Source organism: Bos taurus, chromosome 28 (assembly GCF_002263795.3).
Source record: "Bos taurus isolate L1 Dominette 01449 registration number 42190680 breed Hereford chromosome 28, ARS-UCD2.0, whole genome shotgun sequence".
In the NCBI taxonomy this organism is placed as follows: domain Eukaryota; kingdom Metazoa; phylum Chordata; class Mammalia; order Artiodactyla; family Bovidae; genus Bos; species Bos taurus.
In genome coordinates this window covers 35,154,761-35,181,018 of record NC_037355.1, presented here as the reverse complement: position 1 = coordinate 35,181,018, position 26,258 = coordinate 35,154,761, and the positions used below count along the sequence as shown (strand labels likewise).

The following is a 26,258-nucleotide window of genomic DNA, read 5'->3' as shown; positions in this document are numbered from 1 at the left end:
GGTGATTTCCTTAGGATTGACTGGTTTGATCTCCTTGCTGATATTAATATATCAGATTAATAATCAGAATACATAAAGGAAAGAGGGAAAATAGAAGAAAAAAAAGTATTTGAATAGGCAAATAAAACTCAACTTCACTCATAAAAAATTGCATGTAAATAAAAATAACAAGGTCATTTTTTTCATCATCAAACTGTCAAAATATTAAAAGATAAATATCCAGTGTGCAAAAATGTATAGGGCTGCCAGTACTACAACTTCAGGTCTCCCCACTGCAGAAGTATTTTATGTAAACGGCGCCACCTGCAGCACAATTGCAATATAGACTGCAGTGTAACTGGGTGTGCCTTGGAGCCCTGCTCTCAGTGGCTGGCCTCTCCTTTGGGCTTAGTAAGAATCTTTGACATATCCAGCAAGAGGCCAGCCTGGCTAGATTCAAGTCCAGTTCCCTCAGCTTGGTAAACTCTCCCAATTCCTTGTCTGCTGCTAAGCCACTTCAGTCGTGTCTGACTCTGTGCGACCCCAGAGACGGCAGCCCACCAGGCTCCCCCGTCCCTGGGATTCTCCAGGTAAGAACACTGGAGTGGGTTGCCATTTCCTTCTCCAATGCATGAAAGTGAAAAGTGAAAGTGAAGTCGCTCAGTCGTGTCCGACTCCTAGCGACCCCATGGACTGCAGCCTACCAGGCTCCTCCGTCCATGGGGTTTGCCAGGCAAGAGTACTGGAGTGGGTTGCCATTGTGTCTATGCAGTTCCTAATATAAATTCAGACAAAATGTGTATATATGGAACTGAATAATATATGGAAAGTGAAAGTCGCTCAGTCCTCTACAACTCTTTGCAATCCCATGGACTATACAGTCCATGGAATTCTCCAGGCCAGAATACTGGAGAGGGTAGATGTTCCCTTCTCCAGGACATCTTTCCAACCCAGGGATCGAATCCAGGTCTCCCACATTGCACGCAGATTCTTTACCAGCTGAGCCATCAGGGAAGCCTACATTTGGGGATTTTTACTGTAATGCTTTTATTTTCATGTTCATCTCATCAACATTTAGAGATCATTCCATCTTAGTACACCTAAATCTGAGACAGGCTGGGACTTGGGACCCTTTGCTGCAGTGCTTGCTCCTGGACAAACTGTTTTCTCCAGCAACAAAATACAAAGAAACTATAGGGGACTAAAAGTAACTGTGTGGCTGTACAAACTAGAAACAAAAAGATACAAAAAGACCAAAAACCCAACTGCCACTTCTCAGGGGTCAGAAACAAAAGCAGGGTACTATTCATCACACCAAGAGGGTGTGCAGACCTCCTAAACACACCCCTCCAGCCCAGGCACGGATCCACCCCAACCCTGGAGTCATTTAGGGACCAGCTCACCCCCTCCCCCAGGGAGCAAGCAAGGGCACCCATACCTATTATTTGGCGTGCTTAGGTAAGAGATCCAATAAAGCCTTGCCTCATCTGGCATTTTATCAATTTCTTTTTTTAATTTATTTGGTTGCCATCATGTGGGATCTTCCATTGCGGCAAAGGGACTCTCAACTTGTGGCTCTAGGGCTCAGCAGCTGTGGCATATAGGCTTAGCTGTTCCTCAGTGTGTGGGATCTTAGTTCCCTGAACAGGGATCATACTCAGGTTCCCTTCATTGCAAGGTGGATTCTTAACCACTAGACCACCAGGGAAGTCCCCATCAATTTCTATTTAAGAACCCGGGTCAATAACAAATCCACTATATTCCTTTGGAAAGTATCTTTTAACAATACTGTTACTCCTTTAGAAGGACAAAATTTCTGTGGAATGCAGACCCTCCATTTCTGAGCCTCCCTCTCAGAGCGACACTATCTGATGTCATCAGAGCTGATTACTCCGTGAAGTTAGGGATTCAGATCCTGTGCCACAGGCGTAGGTGGCACTTCTGGAAACTGCAACTTGCTGGTCTGTGAAATGGGCTCATAACGGATCATTGGGCCTCCGGTTCCATCATCCTCTTCTGTGCTCGAGCCCAGGGGGAGGTGAGGGGGCTCAGAGCGCGGCCCCTTCCTGGGGAGACGCCCAGCCTGGCACATCGCCCCTCCGCTCGCGGGGTCTCTGGAGGGGGCGGGCTCGCTGGAGCCAGAAAGCCCGGAGCCGCCCAGGAATCTTGGCTGGAACTGCGAGCATTTCCTCCCAGGCGGGCCGGCGCGATCCCGGGGAGGGCGGGGAGGGCGGCCGTCGGCAGAAGCGGCGCTGCGCTCCGCCGGCCGGCAGGATGCGGCTCCTGCTCTGCGCTCTGGCCGGGCTCGCCCTGCTCCGCGCCCCGGGCGCCTTCGCCGGTGAGTGGGGCCCGGGAGCGGGGCGAGGGCTAGGGAGACCGCGGACCTCGAGGAAGGAGCAGAAGAGAGGGAGGGAGATGGGAACGGAGCCAGATGGAGAGAGATGGAGAAAGAGGGAGATAAAGGGAGGGAGAGAGAGCGATGGGGAGAGAAAAAAGAAAGACGAAACAGAAAAATGCAGAGGGACATAGAAAAAGGAAAGAATAAAGAGAGAAAGGGAGAGGCTGGGACTGAAAGATTTCGGAGGTAAACAGATGGGTGTGAACTGTGTATGAGGACAGAAAAAGGAGTTTAGTGGGAAAGAAACAGAGGAACTAAAATGGCAAGAGAAAGGGGAGAGAGGCAGAGAGGATATTGAGGAAAAGAGGAAGATCCGAGAGAAACAAAAAAAGGAGAGAGGGTGGAGAAACCCAATGCCCCAGGTGGGGAGGAGAGAGAGGAAGGGGCCAGGATCAGGAGGTGAATGGTCAGGTCTGCAGGGTGGGGCGGGCCTGCGAAGCACCCAGGCCTCCTTTCCTGGGGAATTCACTGGGATGCTGAGCTCCAGCAGGCAGACGACCCCGGTCTGGTCCGGCCCAGCTGTAGGGGCCAGGCAGGCGGCCCCTGGAGGTCTCGGCTTCACCTGCCTGGTAGTCTGAGGAGGTCCTGCAGTAGAGGAGAGGAGACCCGTTGTCAGCCTTTTGGAGAGCTTCCCAGAAGGCTGGAGCAGCCTTGGGTGGGTGGGGAGGAGGCCGCAGGAAGGCCTCTGGGTGCTCCAGGCTGGGTTCCTTGCAGTGCTTTATCCCCTCTAGCTCCCCTGACAGCAGCCATAGAGCTGTCCCCTCACAGGTGAGGCTCGGACAGGAAGGCTGCAGAAGGACTAACTGTACTGTACGCACAGATGTTCCTTCCACCACCCCAAGACTCTGCACTTTATGTACCACTTTACAGTTGACATTTACCCAAGCTCTCTTGCCAACCTCAACCAGAGACAGCTGGTGCTCACAGCTGTACAGGTGAGGGGAAGGCTCAGTCTGCCCAGGCATGCAGGTCTCCTGCCCCCTCAGCCACACCCTTGCCCTCTGTCAGGCTGCTCCCCCATCCACCTGGAGCCAGAGGAAGTGCCCTGTGTTAGGATGGAAGCTCCCCTGGCAGGGAACTGGGAGCACCAGGGAAAGGGCTGAGGCCAGTCCTGCTCCTGGCAGCCCCCGGCTGAGTGGCCTTGGGTGAGTCATGCCACCTCTCTGGAGCTCTTTCCTCTTCTGTAAGTTGGGGAGAATGGTAGCCACCCAGAGAGCTGGAGGAAAGGGAAGTGCCCAGCGCAGAACACCTGTGAACACACATTGGCTTCTTCCCTCGCGCCCTCAGACAGCTCCACTGACCTCTCTCAGCCAGTTTCTCCACTGAGGTTGGCAAAGGAGGACCAATAACCCCTTCCTCACAGGCTGAGTGAGGAGTGGCTGAGACCACCCAGCATAGAGCCCGGCCCACAGTGCCATCCCCCTACCCCCTACATCCTGGCCCACCGCCTGCCCCCTCTTTCCAGAGTCCCCACCTCCAGGAGCTGAGGGGACAAAGCTGAGTCTGTGCTCCCCCAGAGGGAGGAGCTGGCCACTGCCCACAGTGGCTGACCTTCTGTGGCCCCTTAGCTATGACTGGTATATAAGTTTTGTCTTAAAGCCATTTTAAACATTATTTTCTTCCTAATCATGCTCATTGCTTCAGATTAAGAAAAAAAGAAAGTATAAATGTATTTATGTAATTTCACATTGTGTTCAAACATTTTTTTATATAACCTTTCAGACTTCAGACAATTATACCATTTTTTTTTAAACTGTTGATTATCAAATCTTTTGGCTATACACACAGAATAGTGTAAGGAACCTCCATGGATTCCTGACAGATCTTAATTCATCTAATCCACCTTCTCTCTGCTCCCTCAGATTAAAGGAAACTCCAGGCACTAAGTATTTTCATCTATATATACTACCTTATGTATTATTAAAGCATCAGTAATCTTTTAATAACTAAAATACCACTGTCACTCCCTAAAAGTGGACAATAATTCCTTAATATCATCAGCTATCTAGTCAGGATTCATGTCCCTAATGGTGTCATGGTTTTATATTTGGTCTGTTTGATTCAAACGAGGTGGATACATTTGGGTTTTGGTTGATATGTCCATTAAGTTTCTTTTAGTAAGTTTTAAGTTTCTTTAGAAGGTTCTTTTCTCTCTTTTTTCTTAAAATTTGGTAAAGAAACTGCGTTGCTAGTCGTATAGCTTTTCACATTTAAATTTTAGCTGATTGCATCTTCTATATGTCATTTTAATGTTCTCCTTTTCCCTGTATTGTCTATAAACTGGGAATTAGATCTAGAAGCATTGTCTAATTCCAATTAGACTTTTTTTGCAAGAATGCTTTAAGATGGTTTATGTGGTTTATTGCTTTAATTTTAATTTCTTTGATTACTGCCAAGTTTGGTGGGGTTTTTTTTCAATTTTTTTTTCAAATGAATATTGGTCATTTCTAATTCTTGCGAATTGTCTTGGCCTTTTCAATTGTGGTATTAGGATTTTTCGTATTGCTCTATAAAGTCTTTTATGTGTTGAGTGAAATAGACAGTTCTGTGTTATTTGTAGAGAATTTTTTTTTAAGTTAAGACTTCAGCTGAGTTCCTTTTCTATTTTGCTATCAGAGGGGTCTCAATTCCTAGAGCGTAGTCCCATTAGCCATTCTCATCCATGCCTCGGCCTATAGGAATCCACCATCACTCCAGGTCCCTGTGGACTGTCTTCCATTGGGATTCTGCTTTTTGGCTTTGGGTGAAAGAAGATGCTCGAACTATGGTGAGACATCTTCCCAGGTGGCATTAGTGGTAAAGAACCTGCCTGCCAATGCAGGAGACTCAAGAGACTGGGGTTCAGTCCCTGGATCAGGAAGATCCCCTGGAGGAGGGCATGGCAACCCACTCCAGTATTCTTGCCTGGAGAATCCCATGGACAGAGAAGACTGAGAGAAGACTGGCAGGCTACAGTCCAGGGGGTCGCAAAAGTCGGACACAACTGAAGTGACTTAGCACGTAGCATGCGTGGTAAGGATCACTGCATTTCTTCTTACAAAAATGGATGACAGGGAGTGAGCCTCTCAAAGACAATTTGATCCAATGTACACATTTGGGCTCTTGTTGGGCCTCAGGACAGGTGCACAGGTGTCGTGGGTACAGGTCCCTTTTGCCCCATGCTTGTCCAGCCCCTCATTTTACAGAGGAGGCAGCTGAGATCCCAAGATGGGAGGCCCTTAATTCATCACAGAACTCCCAAAGCATAGCATAGTGTCAAGCAGGTAGGATTCAAATCCTGTCCCCATCACCTACTAGCCGTGTAGTCTTGGGCATGACCCAACCTCTTTGATCTTTGGTTTTCTAATCTATAAAAAAGTGATGTAAGAGTACTGAGCTTATAGATAGAATTAAATGAGATAATAATGCAGGTAAGCACTGAACAAAAAGTTTGGCATGTAATGTGATCATAAATTGACAGTGGATTCAAATATAGAGTATGGCTGTACCCATTCTAAAGGTGGAGAAACCAAGGATCCAGCAAGTGGGACTGGCTTATAACAGAGCCCAGAAAATCCGGTCAGCCTTGAAGCCTCGGTGTGCTTGTTGGCAAAGCCCCTCCCAAGCACCCCTTGGACCCCTGTACAGTGTAGTCCCAGAGCAGATGCCTCCCCACCTTGAGGAGACCTAGCCAGGGTTACCTAGTGAAGAACACTGGCTCCATGTGGAGAGAGAAGACCACAGGGGCTTACACTGACCTGCTCAGTCTCCAACCCACCTGGTGAATGCCTTACCTGGCATTTGCACATCATCCGGCAGTTCTCAGATACCTTCAAATGTGGAATCCCCTTGAATCAGCACAGCAGTCCTGCCAAGTAGACAGGGCAGGGAGGATCCCTTGCAGAAGAAGCTGAGTGAGAGGCAACGAGCACAGTCAGCCAGCAGTGGAGGTGGGACCACTCCTCTGACTCCCAACCTCATGTTCTGTTCACAGCATGTGGAGAGAAGTTTATCCTGGATGGCTTCCTAGGCCTTGGTGTGGTGGGGGTTTAGGAATGTTCTAGTACTTTATAACCCAGTGGATTAAAAAACGTAGGATTCTGAGGTAGAAGGAATCTGGTTTCCTGTACAGCCTTGGGGGGAGCAGAGCTGCCTGCCAGCCCGGAGCATCAGCCAGTCCACCTCTGAACTGATTAAGTGAGAAAGAAAGAAACACGTGTATGACTGGGGGGCGAGGGAGGGCTCTTTGTTACAGCAGCTCAGCTTGTATCCTCACTTTAACCACCCGCTGACTGCATTGGTAAGCTCTCAGAGTCACCGGCAAGGCTCAAATCCACCTCTGGAAAATGACCAGAGAACAAGGGAGAAAACATATCGCTCCCAAAATACAAGTTTCCCAGTATCTGAGCTCCCTCTGAGGGGGCTTAAGCAGCCTTCTCCTGTTTCAGCCAGAGCAGGTCCACAGATTAGAGTTCTTCATATAATTGTTTGAAAATAACATTCTTCTGCTTAAAAACAACAACAACACTGGTTTGGAATGAAGCAGAAATTTTAATACAAATATTGAATGTGGTCAAATTTATTAGATATTATACTGAATGTGGTCACATAGAATTAAGCCCCAGGCTACAAGTGTAGCTGGTCAGAGCAGCACTTTTCAGGATCAGAAATCATTGAGTTGTGCACTTTCTTAGTGAGTGTTCAGGTCTAGAGGAAAAAAAGTTCTATGTCTGTCATTGGGAGGGGGCCGTATCAGAGGCTGGGGGCCCAGTGGCCACGCCCCTTTAACCGGAGCGTCTACCCCTCGCCTGCGCTGGGCCTCTGGCCCCACCCCACCCGCCACCGGCAGCCTGCTCTCACGATGTTCCACCCGAGGCGCAGTCCAGGGTGCACACAGGCCCTGAGCAGGCGCCAGGCCAAGGAAAACAACCTTGCATCCAAGAAGGTCCATTCCCCAACTGGCCAGGCAGGGGACGGGGGAAGCAGAGAAAGGGAACACTGGGAACCGCAGCCTTGGCCCTCCGTGGTCAGGCGGGATAACCTGCCACCTCCCCCACTCTTCTTCCTCTGGTCTGAGTTTCCCTGGAGCCCCGTGAGGCCGGCAGGCATTATCATGAGCTCCATACTGGCAAGACAGTGCGAAGGGAGTCCTTGCCTAACTCTTGCCTTCCTGGAGTTTCTGGGCAGACAAGCAACTTGTCCTTAGACTCATCGCGGTTCTGTCCTGGTAGCTCATTTGAGGTCTGAGAAACGAACCTTGGGTGCGCTGCATCTGTTCGGGAGCGCCTCGCCCTCCCCACTGCCCCAAAAGCCTTGTTCTGAGGAGGCAGCAGAGGCTCAGGGAGCAGGAAGTTCCCACTGGCCGCACCAGTGCGCGGCTGAGAACAGAGGCTTGCAGTGTGCTTTCTGCTTTCAGGCTTTGAGGTCAGCGCCCTGAGAAACCCCGTGGGGGAAGGGCGCGGCAGGGCAGGGTGGCCGGGCTCTTCCCAGCCACCCCACCCCCACCCCCAAACCCCTACCCGCCCTCTCAGCAGAGCTCCCCGGGAGGCCTGGATGAGCTCATAGACAGTTGTGCCGCAGCCCAGGGCGCAGTTGTGTCCAGATGCGACGGATTACTGCCGTGTGATGTGGAGAGCAGCCTCAGCCCAGCCTCTTCCCTGGAGGGGTCTAGGAGCCAAGTCAGGCCTCATCACAGACACGCAGAGAACAGGGTGTTTTAGGCTGAGCAAGGGGAGCAGATTCATGTTGCTTGTGACTTAGAGGGCTGATAGAGCCCCGCTTGGCCGGCAGGGTCACCCTGCTTCCTCTTGGCCTAAGTGCTTGGGGGAGGGGGAGGAGAGTATAGGGTCTGGGAGAGGGCAGGTGGGGTTCAAGGGAAAGGCTTGGCCAAAGGCTCCTCTGGGCGGAGCCTGCAGAATGTGTGTGGGCACAGACCTAGACCAGGCAGCCCTCTGTGTGGCTGAGAACAGCTCTGCTTGCCCCCTCCAAGTCCTTTATCTCTAGCTGAGCACCCCAGGTTTCCTAGCTGAGACACATGAGTCAACATCTGGAGTTCCTTCACAGTGGCCCCTTTACACCTGCCTCTGCCTGTCCAAAGCCTTCTCTCAGTGAATGACCCAGAATGGAGCACAGCCCTCCAGGTGGGTTCTCTCAGAACACCCCCCAACACCCATCCAGAACATTTTGTATCAATGCACAAAGCCCACAGGGACTCATACTTTTTGCTGACAACCTCATTGGACAACTGCCTTATATTGTGGAAAGTTTCAAACCATGCATACAAACGTAGAATAGCAGAGTGAACCCTCCAACCCCCATCCCATGACGCCATCACTCAATTTCAACAATTACCAGTCTTGGTCAACCTTGACCAATGTCCAATACTCCCGCCCATGCCTCGTCCCACTCCCAGGCCTGGATTATTTTGAAGTAAAGCCAAGACATAATAGCATTGTATCTATAAATATTTCAGGATAGATCTCTAAAAGGCTCCTTTAAAAAAAAATAACCAAAGTGCCACTATCACATCCCCTCCCGCCCCAAAGTCAACAAGAAGACCAGTGTTTTTTGAAGTGGTTTTTCTAAGTTCAGTGGATGGATGTAATAAAAAGCAGAAAGTAAAAACCAAAATTGTTCTCCACTAAAGACGCTCAGAGTGAAAGGAAGTTTTGTCCCTGTGCTTGGCTCTCACCCCTGTGTGGAAGACCTGGGGTCCAGATAGAGTTGGGACCAGAGACTCTTAGGGCATGGGGGCTCTGGCAGAGCTCCAGAAAACCAGCTGGCTGACCAGCTAGTGGGGCCAGGAGGAGGCCAGAGTGCTTGGGGTTCAGTCATTTGCCAACTGTGTGATCTTGGACAAGTCACCCAGCCTTCAGAGTTACACATTCATCACCAGCAAAATGGCTTATCATCTCCATCCTTACTTCAAGGCCTGCCAACCTTCTAGGCAACTTTATATGTCCCCTCGGGCAACCCAGTCAACACTGGGGTTTTAGAGTTACAAGAGTTTTGCATTTACAAAGATCAAGTCCAATAACTCTTACCCCACTCTGCTTCAGATGCCCACAGCCTTAGTATTGTCACTGTGAAGCTGCTCCACCTCTCAAAGCTAAAAATTGCAGTATCTCTTAAAAAATGCAGTAAATTCTGTTACCCCCATCATTGCATCGAGACCTCCAGTGCCTTCAGCCCCTCCGTTTCTCCCAATTATCAGTCCTCTGATTGGCCTTTTCCCCTTCCTTATTCAGCCTAGACTCCAGAACTCAGCCACTTAAGCCCTGGATGGTTGAGTCCTCAGCTCCTTTCTCTTCTGTTGCCCTTCACCACACTCATCCCCTGGACTCCCAGGTTTCAGCTTGTCCACCCATCTGTCTTTGCTGCTAACACCCACCTGCTGAGCTGCCCGGGTGGGGCTTCTTTGGCGCTGTCACTCCCTACCATCCTCCAAACTGCCTCCATCATTCTCCTCACCCCCTCTGTTTATTCAGGCTTCTTACCCAGGGGTGCTGATACACTGGCTCTTGGGAAACAACGCATGTGTCAGTTTCCATGGTGAAAGTACTCTTGCCATGGCTCCCATTTTAGTGGCTGTGTGTATCAGCCTGCTCATAGAATTCCCAATAACTTCACAACGAACTCTCCTCTTTGCTAACCCTGCATGAGTTTTCAGCAGATGATTCCCCTCTTCACCGAGTGAAGAGCGGTTATTAGGTGGGACTCGCTCAACTTCTTGACCCTTTTAAGTAGAACTTTTTACCCATTTCTGCTGCATGTCCTCTCTCTTCCTTCCACGTGTGACCCCCCACCCCCACCCCACCACCATTTCTGGATTCTGTGGCCTCGTATCTCTTCAGGACATGCATTCTTTCAGTCCTCCTAGGTTCTTCCTGTCCTCAGACTAAAAGCATGGTTTAGTTTCTTCAATGCTTAAAAACCTGGAAATAACAATAAACACTTCTTTAGACCTTGTGATCTGATCTCCATTCACAGCCAAGCTTGGTGGTAATGTTTTCTAGGATCTCTGTTTCCTTCTCTTGGCCTTTCCTTCCCTTCTCATCCCACTGCAACGACTCTGGTCTGCTGGCACCTCTTTACTCCAAGCGCTGGGATGGCATTCAGTATCAGCTTCTCTGTTGCTCTGTGTTTCAGACTTTATCTTGCTAGGCCCCAGTGCCTCTTTAGGCCATGCGGTTTCATCCTCTTTAAAGTGCTTGGCTTCTCTTTGTTTCTGGAGCACTGTCCCCCTTCCTGAGTGTCCATGTTTTCCAAGGACCCAGCCAACTTGGATGCCCTGAAAACATCTCAGAGCCACCAACCCCGCAACTTGAGCTCAAAACCAGGCTCTAAGACTTCTGGTGTGAAGGTTGCTGGTGCCAGGAACAATCAAGGAGGAGCCAATGGTGGGGAGGAAAATGATGTTAAACAGGTTGAGCCTCAGAGCTTCCACTTACTAGGTGTGTGATGCTGGATGTATCCCTTCACCCCTCTCAATTTCCTTATGTGTAAACTGTGGATAGTCATTGGTTGTAGAGGTTGGCTGAGTTTATGCATTTGTTGAGCACACCATGTGGCACATAATGCTATTTCTAAAGTATCTCCACACATACTCTTCCTCTTTTCCTACAGCTGTCTCCTTTCACCAGCTCTTACACCGGTTACTATGATACTTCCTGCCTTTAAAGATGAATCTCTCCAATTCATTCTCTGTTTAAAAATTCATATACGACTACATGACTCTCCTGTTAAAATAACCCCCCAAACAAACATCATGATTGATTAGGACCCCAGCTTTGTTTCCATCATCCACCTCTCTAGTCTCATCCCCCAGCCACCTGGTACTTTCCAGCCACTCCAGACACCCTAGGGCTTCTGCACTGAGCCATGCTACCTCATGTCTATCTTTGCACATTCATTCTTTCCGGCTAAAACATTCCTTCCCTTCCTTTTCTTACCCAGTTCAGGCCGCACCTCCTTGAGGATGCCCGCTTGGGTCTGTAGGTGACCATGGCCCTAGAGATGAATGAGTAGGGTAGCCCTACATTCACATCCTGGCCCTCTCTGCTTCTCTTTGGACTGTTTCCTGGACTCACCTCCTTTGAGCCAGGTACTTTGTAAGAGACTCTAATGTTACAGGGAAACCAAGGGCCCCACAGTGACAAGACTTGTTTTCCCACAGCTGATGAACCCTTCATCCCCTCCCGAGGAGACTCGGCTCAGAGCACAGGGTGTGACACATACATGGCTGTCCACAGTCGGCTGGACGTCATAGAGGAGGTAATGAGGGTGACCTGGGAAGACATGCAGCTTCAGGACCATCTGCCAGGCTGGTGGTGGCTTTGGAGGGCTCAAGCCAATCTGGTTTTTGAAAATTGGGGCGATCTAGGCCAGTCCTGCTCCCTGGCCACCATGTTAAACATCTCCAAGCCGTACCTGTACTGTTAGGCTGCCAGCCCCCAACAGACCCTGCCTCCCCTGGGAACTTGCTTGCACCCAGCAGGGGATCTCTGCATATTCACCAGATGAGAAGCTGGAAATTCAGTCACTGTGTTTTGTTATACAGCTACTGCTTGTAACTCGAGGTCCATAAACTTGTGTGCACTTTATTTCACAAACCTTTAGCTAAAGTTTAGCGCTCTCATTCACTATAGACAAAAAACAATTGTACCTTGACTTTGTCATCAACAGAAATCAGATAATTTCATATCATTATAGTCACTGCGAATATCTCAATTTATATCTCAATTTATTCTAATCAGTGTGTTAAAAATTCAGTAGTTGTTAGGTCTGCTGTTACTTAAGGTAATACGTTTTATATCAAAATGTAAATACTTTAATATTTTAATGCAGTGTATGTCCTTGGACAGAGAAGGCAATGGCACCCCACTCCAGTACCCTTGCCTGGAAAATCCCATGGACGGAGGAGCCTGGTAGGCTGCAGTCCATGGGGTCACGAAGAGTCAGACACGACTTAGCAACTTCACTTTCACTTTTCACTTTCATGCACTGGAGAAGGCAATGGCAACCCACTCCAGTGTGCTTGCCTGGAGAATCCCAGGGACGGGGGAGCCTGGTGGGCTGCCGTCTATGGGGTCGCACAGAGTCAGACACGACTGAAGCGACTTAGCAGCAGCAGTAGCAGCATGTCCTTGGAAATCCTATATATTTTATTTTCTCAATGAAAGCATTCTTCTGATGGGAGTCTATAGGTTTTACCAGAGTACTAAAGGGGTTCATTTACAAAAAAAGAACCCTGAATAAAGAAAATTTCAAAATGCCAAAACGGTCATTTGGCAGAGTCGCCACCAGGGGGCGGGGCAACAAAAGAAATGTGAGCTCCCAGGGGTGTCATCTTGAAAAGGGAAAAGGTATCCGAGTCCATCCACGCCCCAAACCAGTGATTAAGCGAAACCCCTGAGCGCGAGAGCCAGAAGTGGCCTTGAGTGAGCCCTTCGAATCTTGTCATCTGGGAGCTGAGAGGCAGGTGGGGGCAGTGCGTGAACCAGGAGGACCCAGGTCCCCTGGCACCTAGTTCTCTTCCCGCTGCACCCTACTTGCTGCCACGGGCTCCGGAGGATGTGGCTGATGAAGCAAGACTGACCCCACTCTTGTCTTCACTCCCCTACTGTCCTCCGCCTTCTCTCCTCACTCTAGACGGTGGAGAAGACGGTGGAGCACCTGGAGGCAGAAGTCAAAGGCCTGCTGGGTCAGCTGGAGGAGCTGGCCTGGAACTTGCCCCCGGGGCCCTTCAGCCCGATCCCCGACCTCCTGGGAGATGGAGATGGTGAGCAGCTTGGGGAGCAGAGATGACAGCCTCTGGGATTGGGCAGCAGGGTGGGGACGACTACGCCACTTCGTGTAACCTGGACAAGCCAGGGAGTCCCCAGCTTCTCCTTGGGACAGAATTGGGAGGAATCTCCCTTACCCGCCCCAACAGAGTGGTCTGCCCACACCCCGGGGTTGCTGTAACCCAGCATCAGGAAAGGGCACCTGGCAGAGTTCCACTCTCAGCACCACCCTAACTCGGAGCAGCTGCCTCCTCCTTGAGCTCTGTGTTCCTGGCACAGGAGTCCCTGGGGGACTGGCAGGGGAGGGCAGGCAGCAGTCAGTACCCGTTCACTCACCCCCCAGGTTGCCCCCTCTCTTTCAGATCGCTTTTGAGCACCAGAGCTGGAGCCGCCCAGCAACTGGCAGTGACACAATAGCCCTCCTCCGAGAACAGAACAGGCGTTCCGGCCTGGCTTCCTCAGCTTTGTGCAAAATAAAACCTACTCCTTTGGTCCTCTCTGTATCTGCTGACAGTGACCTCTGCAGCCACAGCCCCTTCTCCATCTGTCCCCATGCCCTGAGGCTCGCACCCCTGCAGACTCAGACCTAGGAGCACCAGTCCATCTGCACGCTTCCACTCTTCTTATTTGCAGGGATGGACAGGGCAGGGGTGGGTTCAAGAGGTGAGGCACCCGAGGCCCAGAATTTTAAGGCAGCACAGTGGAAGGGCCCTCTGAGTAGCCTTGTTACTCAGTATGTGGCCATGGGTGAACCAAAAAGGAGTCACCTGGGACCTTATCAAGAATGCTGAATTTCAGGCCCTACCCAGAATCTACATTTTAATGAGATTGCCCCCGCGATGTGTGTGCACATTAAATTTTTTTTACCTTTTTGACTGAGGTAAAATTCACATAAAATTCTAAACTTTAACCATTTAAAATGGTACAGATTCAGTGGATTCACAGTGTTGTGCAATCACCACCACCTAATTCTAGAAATTTTCATCACCCCCTGTACTATTAAGCAGTCATTTTTCCATCCCCTCTCTCACCCTCCCTTGGAAATCACTAATGTTTTGTGTCTGACATTTTTTCACTTACCATGTTTTCAAGCTTCATCCATGTTGTATCAATACTTCATTTTTGTTTACAGCTGAATAATATTCCATTATGTAGTTATATCACATTTTATTCATCCATTCATCAAATCTGTGGACGTGGGTTGTCTGCGCTTTGGGGGTATTCTGAATAACACTATGAACATTCAATCATGCATAAGTTTGGGTGGGTATGTGTTCTCATTTCTTTTGGATGGAATTGTTGAGTCAAACAGTAACTCTTTGTTTTTGAAGATTCACCATTTTTGCAAAGCAACTGTACCACTTTATGTTCCTACCAGCAATATATAAGATTTTCAATTTTTTCCTTATCCTCCCCAACACATCTCACTGATGACAGCCATCACACTAGATGTGAAGTGGTATCTCATGGCTTTAAGTTGCATTTACCTAATGATTAGTACTCTTGCCTGGAAAATCCCATGGACGGAGGAGCCTGGTAGGCTGCAGTCCATGGGGTTGCTAAGAGTCGGACACGACTGAGCGACTTCACTTTCACGTTTCACTTCCACGCATTGGAGAAGGCAATGGCAACCCACTCCAGTGTGCTTGCCTGGAGAATCCCAGGGAGGGGGGAGCCTGGTGGGCTGCCGTCTATGGGGTCGCACAGAGTCAGACACGACTGAAGCGACTTAGCAGCAGCAGCAGCAGTGATGCTAAACATCTTTTCATGTTTGTGAGTCACTTTTGTTATCTTTTTTGGAGAAAGTCTATTCAAATCCTTTGCCCATTTAAAAAACTAGGTTGTTTTTCTGCTGTTGAGTTCTAAGAGTTCTTTATGTTAAGGTGGATACTAACCTTTTATCAGAAATATGATTTGCAAGTGTTTTTTCCCATTCTGTGGGTTGTCTTATTTTGATAGTGTCCTTTGATATCCAAATTTGTTTTGATGAAATTCAATTTATCTATTTTTTGCTTGTTCTTTTGGTATCAATCTTAAGAATCCATTGACATATCCAAAGTTATGAATTATTTATTCCTGTCTTCTAAGATTTTTATAGCTTTAGTTCTTACATTGTTTTGTTTAAAGCTATTTCAGGTCAATGTTTATATGTGGTGTGAGGTGAAGATTCAACTTCGTTAGTTGGTTTGTGGATAGTTGTTGAAGAAAATATTCTTTCCCCACTGAATGGCCCTGGCACCCTTGTCAAAAATCACTAGTATAAGGTTTACAGCTCAATTCTAGCCCATGTTTCTATATACCTTCTTTATGCCAGTATCACACTGAATTACTACAGCTTTGTGGCAAGTTTTGACATTAAGAACTATGAGTTCTCTTTGTTCAAGACTCTTTTGGCTTTTTAAGGAATTCCATGCAATTCCTTATGGATTTTAGGATCAGCCAGTCCACATGGACAAAAGGCAGTTGAAGTTTTGATACATATTGAACTTATAGATCAATTTTTAGAGTATTGCTGTCTCCACAGTACTGTCTTCTAATCCATGAGCACAGGAATTTTGTGTGTGTGTCTTACACCACCTTGGTTAAATTTATTCCTAAAGTATCTTACTCCTTTTGTCTCTTCTATCCAATAGGGTAAGTAAGGTGTTATTGCTTAACTCCTCCTCCCTTCCATTGTCATGTTTCTGACTTTTCGGGGCTCTACTGTTAGATGTGTATGTATTTATAGTTATGTCTTGATGGGTTAATTTTATTAGGGTGTGCCCTTGGTCTGCCAACATCTGCCTCTTAATTGGAGCATTTACTCCCTTTAAATATAAAGTACTTATGGGCCTCCCGGGTAGCACAGTGGTAAAGAACCTGCCTGCCAGTGCAGGAGGTATAAGAGATGCGGGTTGAATCCCAGGGTCAGGAAGATCCTCTGGAGTAGGAAATGGCAACCCACTCCAGTATTATTGCCTGGAAAATCCCATGGACAGAGGAGCCTGGCATCCATAGGATGGCAAGAGTTGGACACAACTGAAGTGACTTAGCCACGTTAATACCTTAACAATGTTTTATTTCTTCATGTGGATTTTAATTACAGTCTCCTTTCTTTTCAGTTTGAAGGACCTTCTTTGGCATTTCTCATAGTCTACTAGCAAAAAACTTGTCTCAATTTTTGTTCACCTAGGAATGTTAAGTTTTCCTTCAATTTTGAAGACGATTTTGCTAGATATAGGATTCCTGTTGGGGAGAAGGCAATGGCACCCCATTCCAGTACTCTTGCCTGGAAAATCCCATGGATGAAGGAGCCTGGTGCACTGCAGTCCATGCGGTCACTAGGAGTCGGACACGACTTAGCGACTTCACTTTCACTTTTCACTTTCATGCATTGGAGAAGGAAATGGCAACCCACTCCAGTGTTCTTGCCTGGAGAATCCCAGGGACAGGGGAGCCTGGTGGACTGCCGTCTATGGGGTCACGCAGAGTTGGACACAAATGATGCGACTTAGCAGCAGCAGCAGGACTCCTGTTGACATTTTTTCCCAGTGCATTGAATATGTCATCCCATAACCCTCTAGCCTCCATGGTTTCTGACAAGAAATCAGGTGTTAATATTTTTGAAGATCCCTTGTATGTGACAAGTCGGTTCTCTATTGCTGACTTCACAATTCCTTGTCTATCAACACTCTGGTTATAATGTGTCTCAAAGGAGATCTTCATAAAAATACCCCTTATGATTTGAGTTCCTGAGATGTGTGGATTAATGTCTTTCATCAAATTTGTAAGATTCCAGCCACTGTTTCTTCAAATATTTCTGCTTTCTCTCTCCCATGACTCCCATTATGTGTATGTTGATATACTTGATGATGTCCCACAGGTCTTAGGCTCCGTTTTCTTCTCTCCTCAGATTGGGAGATCTCAATTGACCTATCTTGAAGTTTGCCAACTCCTTCTTCTGCTTTCTCAAATATCTTCTTGAACCTCTGTGATCTTGTCTTTCTGTACATGGGTCATACTTTGTTTCCTTGCATGCCCTGTAATTTTGGTTGAAAATTGGGCATTTTTTGAACATTACGTGAAAACTCTGGAAATCATATTCTTCCCCTTCCTGAGTTTGTTGTTGCTGCTGCTGAATTTCTTGTAGTTTGTCTAGTGACTTTCTGAACTGATTTTTAAAAGTTTGTATTCTCTGTCAAGTGTGGCCACTGAAATATCTGTTCAGCTAACTTAATGGCCTCTAGTGATTCAATGTTATCTCCTTTAACTCCTGGAACAACAAAACCCCAATCTCCCAGTCTTTACATATGTGTTGTGTGTGTACTGGAGGCAATCTTTTGATACTCAGCCAGCCAGTCTGTGACTCTGCAGTAGCATTCACTTCCTGCAAATGCAGAGCCTGAAGGTCTGCCAGAGGCAAGTCTTCTGAGCATATGCCCAGCCCTGAACATGCGTTTGGCCTTCCAGATCCCCAGGAATTAGTGGGAGCACTCCAAAACCATGACTCTGCAAAGCATCACACTGTCAGCCTGTGCTCCCCAAACTTTTCAACCTGTCACCCGTTTGCCCCAACTGTTACCCCTCTCTCCAGGCATTAGTGCTAATGAAACTGCCTTCAAAATGTCCCTGAGGGCTGCCACCTGCACCTTGCGAGAGTTCCGAATTAGGTAAAATACAAGAAAGTCATTGAGTCAGTCTTCCTGGAAGCAACCAGACAGATCAAAACAACCAACCATAATTCTTGAGAACAAGGTCCATTCTGCTCCATCCATTGCTAAGAACCTATAAAGGACTGTGGATGCTGTTCTTGAGGCTGCAAGCTGGGATGAGGAGGATAAGGCTGGGTAAGTGAGAATGCCCCAAGACCCTCTTACCAAGACTGTTTTTGTTTTTTTAAAGCTTTTTATTTTTGGTTGCTGCAAACTTTCAGTTCATTGTCAGATTTCTCATAAAGTTGATTCTGACAGTTTTTACCATCTTGTCACTTTTTTGGAGGAATAGGCTTTTCAAGTTCCCTACTCTACCATTTTTGCTGACTACAATGAAGTTTAAGAAGCTCTGATCTAGTCTCCCCTTCATTTTAGGCCCAAAGAGGAGAATTAACTTACCCAAGGTTACACAGCCAATCAGTAGCTGAGCTGAGGCCATAATAGGGATGCCTGACTCCTGGACCAGTGTTATTTCTGCTTCGGGGCTGCACTGGGTTCAGAGTGGACACCAGTATTAGGCCAAAGTGAGTTTTCCAAGGAGTGGGAGGGGATAAGAGCCCCTTGTAGAGTTGGGGGCTTGACTGATTGGATCCTCTGCTGAGAGTGAACCCTGTATAGGGCCAGGTGGAGGAATGAGAAACGATGTCCTTGTTTTTAAAAGAACACAAGCAGAGAGCTTTCAGGTTTGATGAAGCAAACATTTTAAGCTAGTATCTGCCTGGGGGAACGATTTTGCTTGATTTCTATGCTAGGAATATAACTCCCTGACAAAGCACGAGGATGGCCAAGCATGCTGGATCTTGGTCAAGGGCCTCCAGGCACAGGAACTGAGGCAGAGCTGAACTGACAAGCAGGGCCTGCCTGCCTCCCATTCCAGAGCCCACAGCAGCCTTCTCTGGTAGGGTAGACCAGGCTCTGTCCAGCTCATGCCCCTTAGGCCATCTCCTCTTCTGTGTCCAGAAGGCAGGGAGGAAACAAACTGGTGTCCCAAAGCAGATGTCTACTTTGTGGACAAGGCGCTCCCTAGAGCCCTTGCTAGGGCTCAGCAGACTTGGGCTCACACCCTAGCCTCTGGCTTCTCTCCTTTCTAAACTTTCAACATAAAAAACCAGGAAGGGAGTGGAGACCACTGACCAGAAGACAAGCTCTGGGCTTCTGGATGAGACACAATGATTTCTACAAAGTCTGCCCCTTCTGGACTCGACTTCTCCTGATACGACCAACAAAGGGGCAAAGGGCCCACCGTGAGACCATGCCTGGAGCCCCCTTTCACACCGAAGCGTCCCTGCGGGGAGGAGCTGATCTCATGCCTCTCCGACTTTCTGCTGTAAAGCTACCCCCAGGAGTCATGCACACTCCCTTCTGCCTGTGGCCTTCCTTCCAGACCTGGGGGAAGGGCCACACTCCTCCTCCTTGCCCTAGTGGACTTCACTGTACCCACGTCTTACCCACAACCCTGTGTGCCTTTTCAGCATCCAGGCCCTGAGCAAAGATTTCAGGAACCCCCATTTCTCATGTCCTTAAGGCCCAGTCCCTGCAAATTACTTACATTCAGGGTTTCCTAAGCACAAGTTTCTATTTAAAGCCATATAACTTTTCACGAGTTAATAAGGATGGAACCCCTAAGCTACAGGGCAGAATCATGAAGCATGAGAAAGCAAACTGGCACCAGGAAAACACTTCCAGAACGTTCCAGAGCTGGCTGACTTTAATTTGGAAACAGCATTTGGCCATCAACATTCAGGTTTAAGGCACATTCTCAATTACAAGAAGCCCTGTCACTGGCAGGGAGCTGGCTTTGTTCTTGTGGTTTGTGTAGAAGAAAGAACAGATGACTTTCTGGCCTTTTCTTTTCTAAAAAGGAGTGAGTTTGGCAACAACAAAGCTCATGACACATTTTCACCAGATGCAGAGTCTATCCTGAAAGGTTTTCCCTTTTACTCCTCAGTGAAGACATGGCACTCCAACCCCCCACCTCTTTTATCCAAACTTTGTATGCAGCAAAGATGTGTATGCAACTGTCTGCAACTATATATTAAAAAAAAAAAAACCTCTAAACATACAAAACTACATGACTAGAAGGAAGCCAAGAGTTTCAACCATAAGCAAAGAGGAATGACTGCATGAGTCAGGAAACAAAACATCTACTTTAGCTGCAAGAGGCTGTGAGGGGTCGGGATGGGGAGGAGGCGTCCTGAGAGAGTTCGAGACTGACTAGGTTCTCGGGCACAAGCACAATGCACGGATCGAGGGCGGGGGAGGAGATGGGGCCAAGGCTCTACAGTTGGTCTGAACTGTGACACCTGGGGGCTACTTTGTAGATTTGTTAGAAACAGACAAACGTTCTTTTGGCCTTTTCCTGGCATTGCTGTTGCCAGCAGGTGGACAGAAGTGACCCACCAGCCACTGCTCAGTCATTGCCACCACAGATCTTCAGCAGAATCTTCCGGTAATCCCCTGAAGTGTCTCCCTGGTCACAGAAAGGAGCAAGACATCAAATTAAGAAAGGCTTGACCAGTTCTGGCTTCCTGGCTCTTGATTTTCTTCTGCCCAAAGTGCCCTTACAGAGAGGTGGCCCTATCTTACGGAATTTCCCATTTTGCTGAGCAGGTGAGCAGCTCACATGCTGGCCTCACAGGTGCATGGACCATGGACAGTGCAGCTCAGCCTCCCTAGTCTCCTCCACCAAAAAAACTGAAAGCTGTATTCACCCCAGTGATCAAAGTCAGAATTTGAAAAACAAACACAAAAAATGTTTAAACAGCCAGAAACACCCCTACCCAGGTCTAACTGATGGCGGCCTCTGCCCAGTGCATTTCTGTTGCACTCAACGGGGATTATACCATAAGGCACCACCGTGTCCTCTACCGGAAATGTCATCTACTGTGATACGACCGTCCAGTGGAGGAGACAGTTACCATTTCGGCTCCCGGTTCACATTGAGCTCTCATCCAACTGTCCACTGCACTTAGAAGTAAGGCCACAGTGAGCTAATTTCTGATCATTTTCTTCCTTAAGGGCAAGGCCTATGCCTTATTCCAGATGCCCACAGCCTACTGACACACACAAGACTGCTATCGGCAGCACTGTTTCTATAGCCAAGAAGAGAGAGAGAAGCTTCTCTCAAAAAGATGCCCAACATCAAACACCAGTGAGTCTGAAATCAGGACCTGGGTGTGGCAGTTTCAATTTTAGGATTCATGTGAGTTCAGAATTTGACTATCAGAAGCCCCTCCTCCCCACCGCTCTGCAATAGGAACCAATTTGTCAGACTGTCCCTGGCACACAGTGATAAAGAGGCACTAGTGTCTACTAGACACGCACACATCGTACAATATGCTTCACATGGGCCACTCCCCTCAAGTCTATTAGACACGCACATGTCGTACAGTACGCTTCACATGGGCCACTCCCTTCAAGTCTATTAGACACGCATATGTCGTACAGTACGCTTCACATGGGCCACTCCCTTCAAGTCTATTAGACACGCATATGTCGTACAGTACGCTTCACATGGGCCACTCCCTTCAAGATCCAACACTTCTGGGGTGGGGTCATCTTAAGGGTGATGGAACTAGGGTTCAGGGAGGTTTACGCAAGCTGTGTGAGATCACACAGTGAGCGAATATTAATAGAAAAGCAAGAACTGGACCCCAAGTGGTGTGACCCCCGAGCTCTTGCTCTGAACTGCCTTCCTGTGCTGCCCCCACCATAAAGCTGAAAGAGGTGACTCGTCAGGGAGCCAGAGCCATGCACCCTCTGGGGGGCTTGGGACCTGAGTTCTCACTGATGGATGCCAGATCCACAGGGTGGCTGGACTCTGAAGGCCAGGCCCCAGGTGTACATGTGTGTGGGGGGTGGTACTGTGAGTCTCGTGCTGATTGTGGACCCTCCTCTGCCAACCATTTCCTGAACAGCAGTTGTGCTGGATGCTGGGATGGAGGGTGGGGTGAGAACAAGGTCAAGACTCCCCCTGCTATCAGGAGCTGACAAGCTGCTGCTGTGCATGCAGGCGAACAAGTGAAAGCTGACGAGGGCAAGTAGAGGACCACAGACGAGAAGCCCACGCTTGGCTGAGGCCAAGCCCATAGGAGTTGTGAGGAGGAGGAGCAAAGGGGACAGGGGGAGCGGCCAGGCAGACAGCCCAGACGGCCCCCGGAGGCCCGTACCGTGATGTCGTGGTACAGCGACTTGCCATACAGCCGCTTATACTCTGCTCTGATGTCCAGGAGGTCGATCTCGCTGCGAGACACCATGATGCGGATCAGGGTCCGGTCTTTGGTTCCGGCTCCCTAAAGAGAGTGGCCCGAGGGCGTGAGCTATGGACCTCCTCAACATCCAGTCCCTACCTTTCCTAGGCCCTGGGCCCCTCCCCGCCCCTTCTGGAGGAAGGCTGGCTTTCCTCAAGCTTCCTCCCCTGAGCAAGGTCCCAATCACAGGATGGGCTGAGATACCCCCCTCACCCAGACCCTGCACCTGGGGATTACCTACCCTCATGGCCTTGTTGAGCCTTTCAGCAAAGAAGGCTGGGGTATTCTTAAGACATTTCACTGGAAGAGAGAAAGCATAAGTTGATCTGCAGAAAACTCAGTCTAGGGGGGCATGGAGCACACAGCCTCCTCTTAGAAGGCCGACTGTCCATCAAACACACCACTGCATCCATCTTCCTCCCTCATCTCCTTTAGGCTCAATTATCCCACGATCCTGGCTCCAGCCCTCTGGAATAGAAACAGGCAGAGCCTGGACACCAATACAACCCCTTTCTTGGTAACCAGTGTGATGGAGGAAGCTGTGTAGGGAAGGAATGTGGATGTTAGTTAGGAATCATACAGCTGCTCAGGCAGGAGGGGACCTGTTGGGATGGCGTGACACTGGGGGGAAGGATGTCTGAGCAGAATGAATATCTAACTAGGGTTCTCAGGCCATGATACCTACCATGGGGGACACAGGGGAACCTGTCCCATTGAGAAAGCTCCAAGAAAAGCAAAGCAGAAGATGGACAACCTGTGATAGTCCCAAGTGGGTATAAAGAGGGGCCAAACTCTCAGGTGGAGGGCTGGGGGAGGACTGGCCTAGAGCCTGCCAGGCCCTGCTCTGGAGGACAGAACCCAGGCACTGTGGGAAGCGCACAGCGTCCTGGGAGCTACGCCAGCTTTCCTCAGCCAGGGCCTGTTTTGCTGTTGCAAGTAAAAAAAAAATCTTTCCACGTGTTTCCATCACAAACATCTGACAACTGCCTGCAGGGATGTATTTTTAGAGAAGACTTGGCAGGATGTGAGTCATCTTCCTCCCGGAGAGCGGCTGGTCGTGCTCCCACTGGTGCTCACACTGCAGCTCCCTCCCCGGGGCTGGGCTTGAAATACAAACAAGACCGCTGGGGGCACAACTACACAGTGATCCAGGAAGCAGCCTGATTTCACTGCGTTGGCAGCTGGATTTAACAATCTTGGACCCTCTCACTATGCTCGTCCTCAACCAGAGGGTGGGTGAGCACCCAGAAAACTCACAACACACCCCAGGCCCCAGCAGGCGGGCTGAGACACCTACCCACAGCCAGCATGCCCTGCTCCAGGTCCCCGGACATCTCCCGGCAGATGCTCTTCTCAATGTCACGTCCTGTCATCCTCTGATACTCGTTAAAAACTAGTGGGAAGACAGAGGGACACATTATGAACTGAATTCTGTCCCTGACGCTCGCCCCAAATTCCTCTGTTGAAGTGTCCCAACTCCCAGGACTTCAGAATTTAACTGTACTTGGAGATAGTCTTTAAAGAGGTAATTAAGTTAAAATGAGGCCCTCAGCATGGGCCCGAATCCAATCTGATTGGTGTCTTTATAAGAAAAGGAGATTTGAACACACAAGCAAACACCAGGGCTGTAAACACAGAACTAAGAGCATACACAGACACAGCAAGGAGGGGCCACGTGCGAGCCAAGGAGAGAGCCCTCAAGAGAAACCATCACTGCCGGCACCTTGATCTTGGACTTCTGGCCTCCAGAACTGGGAAAAAACAGATTTCTGCTGTTTAAGCCACCGGGCCCGTCGTATTTTATTATGGCAGCCCGAGCTGACTCGGACAGGACGCGTGGTGAGAGCTCTGCCTCCTCCCAGAGCCCCTCCCACTCTGCTCCTGGCACCCTAGGCGGTCCCAGTGACCACACTGGCCCAGCTCTCAAGCCTGCCGGTTCTTCACCCCCAGGCAAGTGCACTCCCCCGCCCCCCGGCCTGCTCACTCAGTCCCCTTACCAGCGCCTCCGCTTACCCACTGTACCACAATCCCCTGTCCAGGAGCCCTGACACCAATACGCTCTTCTCAGACCCACCACTTCCAGTCCCAGCCCTTCTCCATTCTGTGCGTCGGTCTTTCTCAATCTGACTGTAAGCTACCACCACTCCGGCACCCCAGCTTACCCTGGGTTGGGCTGAGCACCCACAGGTTCCAAGAGAGGCAGGTGGAGCCATGGAGACCCGGGTCCTACCTTGAGCTCTGCCCCCAGGATATAACCTCCTCTTCCCTGGCCAAGGTCTCAGTTTCTGTCTTCTCCAAACTGCTGTCGTGTGCGTATCAGAATCATGATTCCTCCTACCTCTGTGCCCAACTCAGCTCAGCTCTTTTCTCCTGACTAGTATCATTCGTGCAGTTCTGATGTGCTACAAACACATTTCATACTTATAAAAATAACTAATGACCAAGATGAACATGTGTGCGCACACGCTCCATTACAGTGCAGTGCAGAGGCTCACGTGTGTGCTGTGGAGGCAGGCAGCTGAGGGCAAACGCCAGCTCTGCCACATTACCAGCTGGGTACCTGACTTCCCCAGCTGCCCTTCACCCCCTTCCTCATCTGTAAAGTGGGAGAATGGCGTCTACTGGCCTTTATTAAAGGCTCAGTGCATGCACACAGTGGGTGCTGGAGATCCCACCCCGCGGCTAGGTGTGGTCATTGTTCCCATCCTCACCTGCCCTCTTATACGCTGACCCTGCTGGCCTCTAGGACACCCCTTTCTCTGGGTGTCCCTCCTAAGTCTCCTGCCATGGCCAGAGCCCTGTCCTCAGACCGCTGCGCTCCCTCCCAAGGCAGTCCCGGGGCCTCAAACTCCTTCAACCCACTCAGCTCCCAAACTTCCACCTCTAGCCAGACCTCTTCAGCCCTCCGGGCTCACAAACCTAGAGGCTTGCACGGCATCTGTGGCTCCTGGCTCCCTCCCTCCTTAAAGCCTCCCACTCTCAGTCAAGGGCCCCGCCCTCTCCCACTGGCACAGCGGGGACAAATCCCGGGGTCCTTTCTCTCTCTCACACCCCACATCCACTTCATCCGCAGACAGAGCCGGGATCTGACCCCTTCTCACCACCGGCCCCTACCAGCTGTCCACACCACCATCACTGCTCCCCTGGACTGACGCAGCCGTCTCCTAACTGGTTTCCTTCTTCACCACAGACCCCGTCACTCTTCTCAGTACAACTGCCAGTACACTTGCAAAACCTAAGTCAAATCACACCCCTCCCTCACACCAAGCCCTCCACTGGCTCCCTGTTTTATTCAAGATAGACACCTAAGTCCATGCAACTGTCAGCAGGGCTTCCACCTGTATAGTACAGGGGACTATATCCAATCTCCTGGGATAAACCATGGAAAAGAAAATTTTAAAAAGAATGTATAAATGTGTAAAACTAATTCACTTTGCTGTACAACAGAGATTGGCACAACATTATAAATCAACTATATTTCAATAAAAAAAAAGAAATTAAAAACTGCTCACAAACAAAAAAACTCTGAAAAAATTCTAGCAGGTAAAGATACCAACCATCAGGACGACCCCCTTTCTCTCACCTCCTCCCTCGCTTTCCTCAGAACCAGATGCCAGCATACGCTGGAAACACGCTGATAAAATCCTGTAAATCGCCACTAGGGGGCTCTTTCAAGGAAGTGAAAGGCCCCTGCAGTGAGGAACTGCCAAGTGTTTCTGCAATCCGTTTCCTGGCTACAGGGAAGCCAGGACAGCCTTACCTGCCACCAGGTGGGCCCGGCTCCGGGAGCACAGAATCGCATTGAACTTGGACTCATCTGTTCCCAGGCGGTTCTCCCCGGCTGCATAGAGCTCCTGGACAGAAGATGGACAGATAGGCATGCAGGCCTCACCCCCGACTCCAGGCCCAGGTCACCTAGGACAGCTGGGCAGAATCTCTGGGCCCTGAAGCCCAGAGGGGTGGGAAAGGGGGGCAGGGCCCCAGCTGAGTTCCATTCACTGTGCTGAGACAGATGCCATCCACACATCCCCTGGGCCAGGAGAGCCGAGGCCGCTGGGTCCGGGACAGGCAAGGAACCAAGGGGCAGCAGCACAAAGGAGAACACAGGCCTCAGCTCTAGCTCGACTACCCTCTTGCCACGGGACTCCAGGCAGGTCACTGGCCCTCTCAGTGCTCT

At 49.4% G+C, this 26,258-nt stretch overlaps 2 protein-coding genes across 4 annotated transcripts in view; one reads left to right on the top strand and one right to left on the bottom strand.

Annotated features, from left to right (window-relative positions):
• The first annotated feature begins 2,221 nt into the window (after window positions 1–2,221).
• Window positions 2,222–14,290, top strand: PLAC9 (placenta associated 9). The gene is given in 4 exon segments (NM_001038521.2): window positions 2,222–2,317; window positions 11,532–11,629; window positions 13,007–13,136; window positions 13,503–14,290. Coding segments are annotated over 4 exon segments (303 nt in total). The 5' UTR covers window positions 2,222–2,253; the 3' UTR covers window positions 13,514–14,290.
• Window positions 14,291–19,521: 5,231 nt separating this feature from the next.
• ANXA11 (annexin A11) overlaps window positions 19,522–26,258 on the bottom strand; it is a 42,252-nt gene continuing 35,515 nt past the window's right edge. For all 3 annotated transcript variants that reach the window (NM_174502.3, NM_001435383.1, XM_024986533.2), the window contains 5 exons: window positions 25,842–25,935; window positions 23,379–23,474; window positions 22,323–22,381; window positions 22,001–22,123; window positions 19,522–20,301 (listed from right to left, as the gene is read on the bottom strand). In NM_174502.3, the coding sequence (NP_776927.2) occupies window positions 20,242–20,301; window positions 22,001–22,123; window positions 22,323–22,381; window positions 23,379–23,474; window positions 25,842–25,935 (432 nt within the window). In that variant the 3' untranslated portion in view covers window positions 19,522–20,241. The remainder of the gene's footprint in view (window positions 20,302–22,000; window positions 22,124–22,322; window positions 22,382–23,378; window positions 23,475–25,841; window positions 25,936–26,258) is intronic.